General features: G+C 45.1%; 1 protein-coding gene across 1 annotated transcript in view; it reads right to left on the bottom strand.

Moving 5' to 3' along the window:
* Positions 1–14,070, bottom strand: part of LOC141197638 (uncharacterized) — an 87,741-nt gene that overhangs the window by 34,253 nt on the left and 39,418 nt on the right. Inside the window, 1 exon segment of the mRNA XM_073662721.1 lies at positions 7,330–7,388. Coding sequence (XP_073518822.1) covers positions 7,330–7,388 — 59 coding nt within the window.

Here is a 14,070-nt window from a genome sequence, read left to right as displayed (position 1 = left end):
TGTGACCATCAGCTACTTCAGAGACTCTTGCCCGCTCACCTGGGAGCGCTTCTCCGTTACCTGCCTGCTTGCCAGCCCGGAGGTTCCGCCGTCACGTGCCGTGACCACCTGTTATTCCAGAGACTCTCGCTTGCTCACCTGGGAGCACACATCTACCATCTGCCTGTTAGCCTACCCGGAGGCTCTGCCATCACAGGTCGTACCTACCCTTTACCCAGAGACTGCCCTGATCACTTGCCGTATCTCCCTGTCCGTTCATCCAGAGACTGCCGCCCGCTCCCTTACAAGGGCCGCCCCCTTGTATAGTAGCTCAGAGGTTCCGCCTCCCAGACCCGTTACACTAAGCAAGAAGAAATACGAATATACGGCCAAAAAATATACTAAAAAATATCTTTATTGGAAAAATATATATATAGATAAATAATCACAACATCATTACAGGTTATGGTGGCACGACATATGTCAAAAGACATTACACAGAGATAAATAAAACATACTTAAAAACAACTACCAGGTGTCACCACAGAATACAGATATCGCATGCCTCATATATCATTATGGACTATAGCCATATCAATTAGGGTAATCATATCTGGAAACTGATGAATGGCTACCATAGTTATCACTAACACAACCAAGGGGTTATCCTTGACAAAGGCAGGAGCGCCGAAACGCGCGTCGGGGAGCCACACAGCGTGCAGTCTCGATCCCAATACAAAGGTGAATCATATCTCTGATGTGTTATTTCCTTCTTTTGTTATTTTCTTATAATTTATATATATAATGAAGGTGTATATCTTTAGGTGGTTGTGTTAGTGATAACTATGGTAGCCATTCATCAGTTTCCAGATATGATTACCCTAATTGATATGGCTATAGTCCATAATGATATATGAGGCATGCGATACCTGTATTCTGTGGTGACACCTGGTGGTTGTTTTTAAGTATGTTTTATTTATCTCTGTGTAATGTCTTTTGACATATGTCGTGCCACCATAACCTGTAATGATGTTGTGATTATTTATCTATATATATATTTTTCCAATAAAGATATTTTTTAGTATATTTTTTGGCCGTATATTCGTATTTCTTCTTGCTTAGGCACTTCGGGATATATGTTATTTATACGAATATATATATGTTATTTATACGAATGGCCCTAGATACATAGTCCTCTGAATAGGTTCTAATATGGAGATACTTGTTATCTCCTTTATATATGTGTATGGTAACCTATTTTTCGGTTCTAATCTTTCTCCCAACTTTAGCTTTATGTGTATGGAAGCCTTAGTGTAATCTGTATAAGGACTGATTCAGACGTCCATGCATCTCGGTCTGACCTCAGAATGCAATGCATGGACTTGCCAAGGCTCTGCCACCCAGAGTGTGACAGCCTCATAGAAATACATGAAGCCTCATGCTTGGGTCAGGAGACCCGAGGCCAGTACATGCATTGCATTCCGAGATGTGTATGGATGTCTGAATGAGCCATGATAGACAGTACTGTGTGCACACAAATCATGAACCTCAGTGCAGAAACTCTGAACTAGTCATCTCTGTAGTGAGAACGCTACAATGGACATCCTTATTCTGTTCTGTGTGCCAGAAATCTTGAACCTCAGTGCAGCAACTCCAATCTAGTCATCTCTGTAGTGAGACAAATCTCAATAAAAAAAAAAAAACAAGTTGAGCCTATAGTAAGTAAATAATTTGTAATAGCACACTATTTATTTACATACAGCCCCTGGCAAAAATTATGGAATCACCGGGCTCGGAGTATGTTCATTCAGTTGTTTAATGTTGTTGAAAAAAAGCAGATCACAGATATGGCACAAAACTAAAGTCATTTTAAATGGCAACTTTAGGGCTTTAAGAAACACTAAAAGAAATCAAGATAAAAAATGTGGTACTCAGTAAGGGTAATTTTTTTCACAGCAAGCAGAGGAAAAAATTATGGAATCACCCTGTAAATTTTCATTTCCAAAACTAACACCTACATCAAATTAGATCTGCTCATTAGTCTGCATCTAAAAAGGAGTGATCACACCTTGGAGAGCTGTTGCACCAAGTGGACTGACATGAATCATGGCTCCAACATGAGAGATGTCAATTGAAACAAATAAGAGGATTATCAAACTATTAAAAGAAGGTAAATCATCACGCAATGTTGCAAAAGATGTTGGTTGTTCACAGTCAGCTGTGTCTAAAATCTGGACCAAATACAAACAACATGGAAAGGTTGTTAAAGGCAAACATACTGGTAGACCAAGGAAGACATCAAAGCGTCAAGACCGGAAACTTAAAGCACTATGTCTCCAAAACAGGAAATGCACAACAAAACAAATGAGGAACGTGTGGGAGGAAACTGGAGTCAATGTCTGTGACCGAACTGTAAGAAACCGCCTAAAGGAAATAGGATTTACATAAAGAAAAGCTAAACAAAAGCCATCATTAACACCTAAACAGAAAAAAACAAGGTTACAATGGGCTAAGGAAAAGCAATCGTGGACTGTGGATGACTGGATGAAAGTCATATTCAGTGATGAATCGCGAATCTGCATTGGGCAAGGTGATGATGCTGGAACTTTTGTTTGGTGCCGTTCCAATGAGATTTATAAAGATGACTGCATGAAGAGAACATGCAAATTTCCACAGTCATTGATGATATGGGGCTGCATGTCAGGTAAAGGCACTGGGGAGATGGTTGTCATTACATCTTCAATAAATGCCCAAGTTTACATTGATATTTTGGATAGTTTTCTTATCCCGTCAATTGAAAGGATGTTTGGGGATGATGACATCATTTTTCAAGATGACAATGCATCCTAGAGCAAATACTGTGAAAACATTCCTTGAAAGAAGACACATAAGGTCAATGTCATGGCCTGCAAATAGTCCGGATCTCAATCCAATTGAAAATCTTTGGTGAAAGTTGAAGAAAATGGTCCATGACAAGGCTCCAACTTGCAAAGCTGATCTGGCAACAGCAATCAGAGAAAGTTGGAGCCAGATTGATGAAGAGTACTGTTTGTCACTCATTAAGTCCATGCCTCAGAGACTGGAAGCTGTTATTAAAGCCAGAGGTGATGCAACAAAATACTAGTGATGTATTTGAGTATTCTTTTGTGTGTTTGTTTTTCATGATTCCATAATTTTTTCCCTCTACTTGGTGTGAAAAAAATTACCCTTACTGAGTACCACATTTTTTATCTTGATTTCTTTTAGTGTTTCTTAAAGCCCTAAAGTTGCCATTTGAAATTTCTTTAGTTTTGTGCCATGTCTGTGATCGGCTTTTTTTCAACAACACTAAACAACTGAATGAACATCCTCCGAGCCCGGTGATTCCACCATTTTTGCCAGGGGTTGTAGTTACATAGGATGATAAAAGACCTAGGTCCATCAAGTCCAACCTTTATCCAAGAATTTAACATTTTTGTCACTAAATACGGTATATGCTTAATTTTTTTTATCTTGTGTTTTCTCACTGGACTGGCCATAGTGTGAACGTGTTCTTACACTTTCCACATATATCAATTTACACTTCAGCTCATTTACTTGGTTTTCTGTAGTGAGTCAGCTAGAATAGAGTTGTTGCACGGAGGACGTCCTTATACTCCCGTAACCCTGTACATTTCTGTACTAACTTACATTGTTTTTCTGTTGTAAATTCTGATGATTGTCGGCTGCGCTCCGTTACGCTTTTCCCTGTAAAGCTCCGTCCACTATTAAAAACGGTGGTGCTGTCGGTCAGCACTGGTCTACATTCGTAAAAAGTTGAATTTTGGACAAACTGAACAATCAGCACTGAGTGTAATTATTTGTATAATAAAATTGCTAGTTTTATTTATCACAAAATAATAAATTTTGCTAATTTTTTTGGCTGAATCGAAATACATTAAAAATATAAAATGGTATTAGGCGGTGTGCCCACTATGCGTTTTTTAAGTGTTTCCACAGCGGCAAGGCCTGCCATGTTCCCCAATGATAATCCGCATGTGCTGTGCACATGCTGCGGAAATTTCCGCTGCGGATTATCATTGTGGAAAAAAACGCAGCACTACCAATTAATTTGCGGAAGCGTTGCGTTTTTGCCGCCATTGACTTGCATGGGAACGCTTGGATTCCGCATCACTGGATCTGTACATGAGCATTCCATGCGTTTCAATGTGCGGATGGTACCCGGGTCTGGAGAAGAGGAGACTCTCCTCCGGACTCGGGTACCATAGAACCTGTAAAAAAAAAAGAATAAAATAAAAAAAAAATATTATACTTACCTTCTGATGGCCCCCGGTGTGCTTGTCTTGGCTTGCCGGCAGATCGCGGTGGACTGAAGGACCTGCGCTGATGTCATTTAGTGATGTGACAGCAGGTCCTTCAGTGTAGAGCTGCCGGCAAGCCGAGACGCATGGAATCAAGACTCCGGGGGCCATCGGAAGGTAAGTATAGATTTATTTTTTAACATTCTTTACGGTCACACTATATAAATCCATGCCATTTGCATGTATAATCCGCATGTACAATTTGCATGTACAATCCGCATGTACAATCTGCATGTATTTTTTCTGCCAGGGAGATGCAGAAACGCTCAGGAAAAAATCCTTAGCATTTCTGCATCGTGGGCACACAGCCTTAAAAATGAATGTACAACTTTGGATGTTGACTTACTTGAAAAATCTATTTACTTCAAATAAAGACACCAAGAAATCAACGGCTGGGATTTAGCCTTCTTATATAAAGCAGGCTAAATCCAAGTGGGAGGAAGGGCCTGGTCCTTTAGCCTGCTAGGTCTAGTATTACAACACTCACAGGGACCTGGTCCTTTAGCCGACTGGGATTTAGCTTTCTCATAGAGAGCAGGCTAAATCCAAGTGGGCAGAAGGACCTGGTCCATTAGGCCATTATAGTATTAACCGCTTCACAACGCATGATGCAGTTACATCATATATCATAAAAATATAACAAAAAATATATATATACAGTACAGACCAAAAGTTTGGACACACCTTCTCATTTAAAGGTTTTTCTGTATTTTCATGAATATGAAAATTGTACATTCACACTGAAGGCATCAAAACTATGAATTACCACATGTGGAATTATATACTTGCCAAAAAAGGTGTGAAACAACTGAAAATATGTCTTATATTCTAGGTTCTTCAAAGTAGCCACCTTTTGCTTTGATGACTGCTTTGCACACTCTAGGCATTCTCTTGATGAGCTTCAAGAGGTAGTGACAGGAAATGGTTTTCACTTCACAGGTGTGCCCTGTCAGGTTTATTAAATTGGATTTCTTGCCTTATAAATGGGGTTGGGACCATCAGTTGTGTTGTGCAGAAGTCTGGTGGATACAGAGCTGATAGTCCTACTGAATAGACTGTTAGAATTTGTATTATGGCAAGAAAAAAGCAGATAAGTAAAGAAAAACGAGTGGCCATCATTACTTTAAGAAATGAAGATCAGTCAGTGCGATAAATTGGGAAAAGTTTGAAAGTGTCCCCAAGTGCAGTTGCAAAAACCATCAAGCGCTACAAAGAAACTGTCTCACATGAAGACGGCCCCAGGAAAGGAAGACCAAGAGTCACCTCGGCTTCTGAGGATAAGTTTATCCGAGTCACCAGCCTCAGAAATCGCAGGTTAACAGCAGCTCAGATTAGAGACCAGGTCAATGCCACACAGAGTTCAAGCAGCAGACACGTGTCTTCAACAACTGTTAAGAGGAGACTTTGTGCAGCAGGCCTTCATGGTAAAATAGCTGCTAGGAAACCACTGCTAAGGACAGGAAACAAGCAGAAGAGACTTGTTTGGGCTAAAGAACACAAAGAATGGACATTAGACCAGTGGAAATCTGTGCTTTGGTCTGATGAGTCCAAATTTGAGATCTTTGGTTCCAACCACCGTGTCTTTGTGCGACACAGAAAAGGTGAACGGAAGGACTCTACATGCCTGGTTCCCACCGTGAAGCATGGAGGAGGAGGTGTGATGGTGTGGGGGTGCTTTGCTGGTGACACTATTGGGGATTTGTTCAAAATTTAAGGCATACTGAGCCAGCATGGTTACCAAAGCATCTTGCAGCGGCATGCTATTCCATCCAGTTTGCATTTAGTTGGACCATCATTTATTTTTCAACAGGACAATGACCCAAAACACACCTCCAGGCTGTGTAAGGGCTATTTGACCAAGAAGGAGAGTGATGGGGTGCTACGCCAGATGACCTGGCCACCACAGTCACCAGACCTGAACCCAATCGAGAGATGGTTTGGGGTGAGGTGGACCGCAGAGTGAAGGCAAAAGGGCCAACAAGTGCTAAGCATCTCTGGGAACTCCTTAAAGATTGTTGGAAGACTATTTCCGGTGACTACCTCTTGAAGCTCATCACGAGAAAGCTAACAGTGTGCAAAGCAGTCATCAAAGCAAAAGGTAGCTACTTTGAAGAACCTAGAATATAAGACATATTTTCAGTTCTTTCACACTTTTTTGTTAAGTATATAATTCCACATGTGGTAATTCATAGTTTTGATGCCTTCAGTGTGAATGTACAATTTTCATAGTCATGAAAATACAGAAAAATCTTTAAATGAGAAGGTGTGTCCAAACTTTTGGTCTGTACTGTATATCCCTTTTGCTCCATTAAAAAAAAATACACAAATTTGGAATTCACGTGTTCAGAAAGGTCTGATCAATCAAAATATAATCTGATTGGTAAACGGCGTAACGAGAAAAAAATCAAAACGCCAGAATTACGTTTTTTGGTCGCTGCAACATTGCAATAAAATGGAATAAGAGGTGATCAAAACATCGGATCTACCCCAAAATGGTATCAGTAAAAACGCCCCAACAAAATAAATAAAACCCTCAACGGCGATGTGGATGGAAAATCAAAACGTTATGGGAAGGAAAAAAATGGAAAATCGCCCGAGGGTTAAAACACTACAAGCATGGAAAATATCTGTGGTCGAATGATCTACAAAATGATCACCAGAAAATGAGACGGGACGCGGATGAGATCAGCGCAGGAGACTGTACAGACGGCAACCAGGGGGAATCCTGCGTATAAACGTCACCTGTATATATATATCTGTAATCAGACATCACATCTAGTCTGCGGCTCAATATTACTGTGAAATATAACATTACTGGATTCATATAGATCTACAGACAATAAGTGTCCACTGTCTACTGGGAGTCAGCATCTTATATACAGCAGGAGAAGTACAAGGCTGGTAAAGGACGAGGTCCCACTGCGCATGCGCAAATAGCGACTGTGTGTGAGAAAGCGAAAGCCCAGTGCACAGAAGGAGCCGAGCCAATAGCAACGGGGTCTCCACATACCTCCACCTGCAGAGCCGCCACCACATATATGGCTGCTCTGTGCGCACAGGAGCTGTGATGAGGTCACAGGAGGGGAGGAGTCAGGGGTCACATGATCAGGGGCCTCAGTGGATGCAGGACTCTGCTGTGCTGGTTGTCATGGTGCTGGATGAGCTGAAGTTTATGTGTGGGGTCAGGAGGGGTTTACAGTGTGGATGTAGCAGAGCCGTGTGTGTACGAGGTGTACGGAGCAGAGCCGCGTGTGTACGAGGTGTACGGAGCAGAGCCGCGTGTGTACGAGGTGTACGGAGCGGAGCCGTGTGTGTACGAGGTGTACGGAGCAGAGCCGCGCGTGTACGAGGCGTGCGGAGCGGAGCCGCGCGTGTACGAGGCGTGCGGAGCCGCGCGTGTACGAGGCGTGCGGAGCGGAGCCGGGCGTGTACGAGGCGTGCGGAGCGGAGCCGGGCGTGTACGAGGCGTGCGGAGCGGAGCCGGGCGTGTACGAGGCGTGCGGAGCGGAGCCGCGCGTGTACGAAGCGTGCGGAGCGGAGCCGCGCGTGTACGAGGCGAGCGGAGCCGCGCGTGTACGAGGCATACGGAGCGGAGCCGCGCGTGTACGAGGCGTACGGAGCGGAGCCGCGCGTGTACGAGGCGTACGGAGCGGAGCCGGGCGTGTACGAGGCGTACGGAGCGGAGCCGCGCGTGTACGAGGCGTACGGAGCGGAGCCGCGCGTGTACGAGGCGTGCGGAGCCGGGCGTGTACGAGGCGTACGGAGCGAAGCCGGGCGTGTACGAGGCGTGCGGAGCGGAGCCGGGCGTGTACGAGGCGTGCGGAGCGGAGCCGCGCTTGTACGAGGCGTGCGGAGCGGAGCCGCGCGTGTACGAGGCGTGCGGAGCGGAGCCGGGCGTGTACGAGGCGTGCGGAGCGGAGCCGGGCGTGTACGAGGCGTGCGGAGCGGATGCTGCCCCTCTCCAGGAGCGATCACAGCAGCACGGCATACTTTCTTGTACTACACAGACTGTCCTGACAGAACACAGCTCATCAGGACATGGCCCCGACCTCCAGCGACAGCCGGACAGTCCCATTGGATCTGGGACGGTTGGGAGGTTTCTGTATATAAGTTGTGTGTGATAATTGTAGAATTATTAATGTCTTAGCATAAAAGGATGTACCTGAGTGTTTGTGCCGGGGTCCACATGCATGGAGGGGGTTGAGGCGGTGCTGGCTGTATTATGCAGACGGCATCTGCCTGTAACAGTAGTAACCAGAAACTACTAGAAACTCTGCACCAAAATGAAGCAAATCCTTATTCTGGGAACTTCGTCTTGTACATAACACCCCCGGATCCGGTACAAGCCGGGCAGATGTTCTCATTCATGTCATTTTCTGCTTAAGGTTCTGCGGTTTTCTGGCCAACTATAAAAAAGAAAAAGCGTAAAACAATATTTGTTGCTGCTGCATTGACATAAGTACAATCTTTCATTATATATAAATCTATTACACGTCGGGTCAATGCTGTAAAGGACAGTAAAGTGTCATGGTTGTGGTTTTTGGGTCTCTCCACTTCTCTCCCAAAAATGCAATCAGAAACTTGTAACTACTGATCTCTCCACAAGAAAAAGCCGACAACTCCATCAATGGGATCACTTTATAAAATTAGGTCTTCGCAAGATGAAAATGGTCTCACAAACCATATATTTTTTTAAATGTTCATAAAAAAACCCAAACAAACATAAATAATAACCTTACTTTGATTTTTTTCCCCATTTTTCAATACTTTATGTGGTAAATTGAATGTTGTCATTCCAAACAACAACTAGTCCCACAAAACACAAGCCCACCATCTATGTGAATGAAAAAACAAAGTTATATTTTTTGGGAAAAAGGGGAAGAAAAAAACAAAAAATTGGTCTTGTCAGAATAATGTAATTGCTTTAGATATATATATATATTTTTTTAAAATTGAATAATTTTACCCCAAAATTGTGATTTCTTATAATATTATCATTCTTCATGCGAGATTAATCATTAGTCTGTAAATAAATCCAAACATCTGGAAGATGTAGAACAATATATCTGTGATTCTCTTCTGCCAAGATAAGCGCCTCCTTTCTGTCCTTTCTGTGATTGAGAAAACGCTTGAAAGATTCAGAAAGTCCGATGAGTTTTTGGAGCTTATTGTAAAGGGCCTTAATGACGACCTGGGAAAGAAACCACCAGAAACAAAGGATCCAACCAGTTAAGTTCTAATGATCCCATCTGATAAAATGATCAGCTTTATTTCCATGGGATTGTTCTGTAGAAGAGATGGGACCTGCAGCATTTTGATCCTGAACTTCACTATGTATAGATGTAGCAAAGCTTAATGTGACAATTCACACAGCGCAGTGATACCTTGTCTCAGAAGGTTAGCTCTCATAACTAGTGTTGAGCATTCCGATACTGTAATATCGGGTATCGGACGATATTCGCGGTATCGGAATTCCGATACTTAATTCCGATACTTTTACAATATCGGATACCGGAATCGGAAGTTCCCATAATGCCTGCGCTCTGCAGTGTCTGTGAAGGATGACAAGTTGGATGGCAGCGCGATCCAGCCTGTCATCAGAATACCATCCCAGCGGGGGAGAATTCTCCTGATTGTTTAAAAGCCGGCGGGCGGTATAAAGCCGCCGGCTTTTAAACAATCACACAGCCCCATACTGCTTCCCCGCAGCCTCCCACCCCGATCCTCCGCTCCCCTCGCCACCTCCCATCCCGATCGTAAGTTAGGACCGGGCGGGGAGCGCAGCTCCAAGGAGCGGGGAGTGAAGGACCCGGGCGGGGAAGCCGGCAGTGAAAAGACTTCACCGCCGGCTTTCCCGTTCTGTGCTGCGCTTTCCCGCCGGTTATTTCAAATGAACAGCTGAGGTATCAGCTGATGCCGATCAGCTGTTCATTTGAATTAGCCGCGGTGCCCTCAGAGGGTTCATGTGAGTTCACGCTTGACTGCATGAACTCACATGAACTTTCCCACGGCCGCACAGGTCAGCCTCACCTCCCAGACGATCAGACCGTCATGATTAGTGTGTGTGCGGGGTGTGTGCGCGATGTTTGTGCGGGTGTGCGCGGTGTCTGTGCGATGTGTGCGGGTGTGTGCGGGTGTGTGCGTGCAGGCAGACATAGGCCGATGTGACACTACTACTCCCATCGGCCTATGTCTGTCCCCCGTCCACTCCTGCCAGCAGGATCAGCTCGATGGGAGCAGTAGTTCCCATCAGACTGATCCTGCTATTTAAATTGCCCTACTGTGTCCCCAATAAATTTTAAATACATGTCATTGGTGGCCAGTGGTTACCTAAAAGAAATTAGTTCATACATTACCTGTCCCCGCCGATCGCCACCTAAAATAAAGTAAAAAATAAAAAACTACACCTATACTCACCAAGACACCTAATTCCCCGAAGCCATCGATCTCCTGTAATAAAATATAAAATAATAAACCACAACCTTATCCTTACCCCTCCGTAGCAGTCCACGAGTGTCCCACGAAGATCTCCAATTCAGAGCAGCCACATAGAATGTGACCGCTCTGAACCGCTGCCGCCGCTAGAATGACGGGGCCGTAAGGGTTCACCGGAGTTCAGGCAGCGCTGCTCCGGTTAGCTCCTTTACGGCCCTGCTGTATCGTGAGAAATTCCCACGGTACAGCAGTGCCGTAAAGGAGGTCTCCGGAGCTGCGCTGCCTGAATGCACTCCGGTGACCTCAGTCAGTGGCTCCCGCTGCCGGGAGCGGACGTGTTCCCGGCAGCGTGAGCTTACAGCAGCCATGCACAGCTGTCACCATCTCCAGATGTGACAGCTGTGCATGGGAGATCAGCGCAGGAACGTGGACAGGTAACTATTATTTTTAGTAAACTAAGAATTAAATAAAATTGTGTGTTTTATTTCAAATAAATTATTTTTTTCTGGGTGTAGTGTGTTTTTTCTTTTTAACACTTTGTAGGTTAGTAATGGGGGTGTCTTATAGACGCCCATCATTACTAACCTGGGCTTCATGGCAGCTGGCGCTGACATGAACCCCACCACTATTACCCCCTGCCACCGCACCAGGGCAGCGTGGAAGAGCGAGGCTAAGTGCCAGAGTTGGCGCATCCTATGGATGCGCCATTTCTGGGGCGGCTGACGACTGGTGTTTCTAGCCTGGGAGGGGGCCAATATTCATGGCACCCTTCCTGGGCTATTAATATCAGCCCCCAGCTGTCTGCCTAGCCTTTGCTAGCTATTAAAATAGGGGGGACCCCACGTCATTTTTTTTGGGGGGGTCCCCCATTTTAATAGCTAGTAAAGGCTAGGTATTCAGCTGGGGGCTGATATTAGTAGCCTGGGAAGCTCCGTGGGTTTTACCCCCTTCCCAGGCTTCAAACATCTGCCCCAGCCGTCTGCTTAACCTCCGCTAGAGACTAAAATTATGGGGGATCCCACGCCATTTTTTTTTTAAATAAATCCATTATTTTAACACTAAATGACATTTGAGGAGTTAATAAAGATGCAGTCCCTAAATTATTATTTATTTTTTAATTAATTTTTCCCAAAACTTTTGACGTGAGCTTCGCCATATTTTTGTATGCCAGCCAGGTACAGCATCCAGCTTCTATGAACGCGCCATTTTCCGGGGCGGCTGCGGACTGCAATTTTCAGCGGGGGGCAGAAAGCTTGGGCCTCCCTGCGCTGCAGATTCCATCCCCCAGCTGCCTAGTTGTACCTGGCTGGACACAAAAATAGGGAGAAGCTCCACGTTTTTTTTTTTTTAATTATTTCATGAAATTCATGGAATAATTAAGAAAAAAAGGGCTTCCCTATATTGTTGTGTCCAACCAGGTACAAATAGGCAGCTGGTGGTTGGGGGCAGCCCGTTCCTGCCTGCTGTACCTGGCTGGACCCAAATATAGTGCAAAGCCCCACGTCAATTTTTTTTTAATTATTTCAGGAAATTCATGAAATAATTAAAAAAAAATTATGTGGGGCTTCGCCCTATATTTGTGTCCAGTCAGGTACAGCAGGCAGGAACGGGCTGCCCCCAACCACCAGCTGCCTATTTGTACCTAGCCGGACACAACAATATAGGGAAGCCCTTTTTTTCTTAATTATTCCATGAATTTCATGAAATAATTAAAAAAAAAAATACGTGGGGCTTCGCCCTATTTTTGTGTCCAGCCAGGTACAACAAGGCAGCTGGGGGCTGGAATCCGCAGCGCAGGGAGGCCCAAGCTTTCTGGGCCCCACCCGCTGCAAATTGCAGTCCGCAGCCGCCCCGGAAAATGGCGCGTTCATAGAAGCGCCATCTTCTGGCGCTGTACCCAACTCATCCAGGGCCCTGGTGCGGTGGCTCACTGGGTAATAAAGGGGTTAAGGCCAGCTTGGCATTATCAGCTGGCCCTAAGCCCGAAATTCATGGGGTCACGCCAATATTAGACATGACCACCATGAATTTCTAGTAAAGTATTTAAAAAAACACAACACCCAGAAAAAAGTCCTTTAATTGAAATAAACACACAATTCTTTATTGTTCTAAATTAAACCATACTTACAGTCACGCCCATTCCAGCTGAAGCCAACGATCTCCTGCAATAAAAGTAAAATAATAAAGCAACCTCATCCTTACCTTTCCATGGTTCCCAGGACAGCTTCAGCTCTGCTACATCGAGATGACAGGCTGGACCGCAGCAGAACGCTGCCATCCAGCCTGTCATCCCGCAGACACTGAGAAGCGCAGGCATGCTTGCGCTCCTCAGTGTCTCGCTGTGACGGCATCCAGATGAGCCGAGGTCATGTCCAATGAACTCAGCTCACCTCATGCACGTCACTGACAGCGTGGGAAAATTCTCCTGCACTCAGCGCTTCAGCGTGAGAATTTTCCCACGCTGTCAGTGACGTGCATGAGGTGCGCCGAGTTCATTGGACATGACCTCACCTCATACACGTCACTGACAGCGTGGGAAAATTCTCACGCTGAAGCACTGAGTGCAGGAGAATTCTCCCACGCTGTCAGTGACGTACATGAGGTGAGCCGAGTTCATTGTCGGCTCATCTGGATGCCGTCACAGCCAGACACTGAGGAGTGGAAGTATGCCTGCGCTTCTCAGTGTCTGCGGGATGACAGGCTGGATGGCAGCGTTCTGCTGCGGTCCAGCCTGTCATCTCGATGTAGCAGAGCTGGAGCCGTCGTGGGAGCCATGGAAAGGTAAGGATGAGGTTGCTTTATTATTTTTCTTTTATTGCAGGAGATCGTTGGCTTCAGCTGGAATGGGCGTGATGGTAAGTATGGTTTAATTTAGAACAATAAAGAATTGTGTGTTTATTTCAATTAAAGGACTTTTTTCTGGGTGTTTGTGTTTTTTTTAAATACTTTACTAGAAATTCATGGTGGTCATGTCTAATATTGGCGTGACCCCATGAATTTCGGGCTTAGGGCCAGCTGATAATGCCAAGCTGGCCTTAACCCCTTTATTACCCAGTGAGCCACCGCACCAGGGCCCTGGATGAGTTGGGTACAGCGCCAGAAGATGGCGCTTCTATGAACGCGCCATTTTCCGGGGCGGCTGCGGACTGCAATTTGCAGCGGGTGGGGCCCAGAAAGCTTGGGCCTCCCTGCGCTGCAGATTCCAGCCCCCAGCTGCCTAGTTGTACCTGGCTGGACACAAAAATAGGGCGAAGCTCCACGTTTTTTTTTTTTAAATTCATGAAATTCATGGAATAATTAAGAAAAAAAGGGCTTC

The sequence above is a fragment of the Phyllobates terribilis genome, unplaced genomic scaffold, assembly GCF_046119375.1.
Source record: "Phyllobates terribilis strain yellow unplaced genomic scaffold, ASM4611937v1 Scaffold_85__1_contigs__length_6476398, whole genome shotgun sequence".
Taxonomy (NCBI): Eukaryota; Metazoa; Chordata; class Amphibia; order Anura; family Dendrobatidae; genus Phyllobates; species Phyllobates terribilis.
The sequence above is the reverse complement of the archived record's forward strand: the minus strand, read 5'-3'. Positions and strand labels throughout refer to the sequence as shown.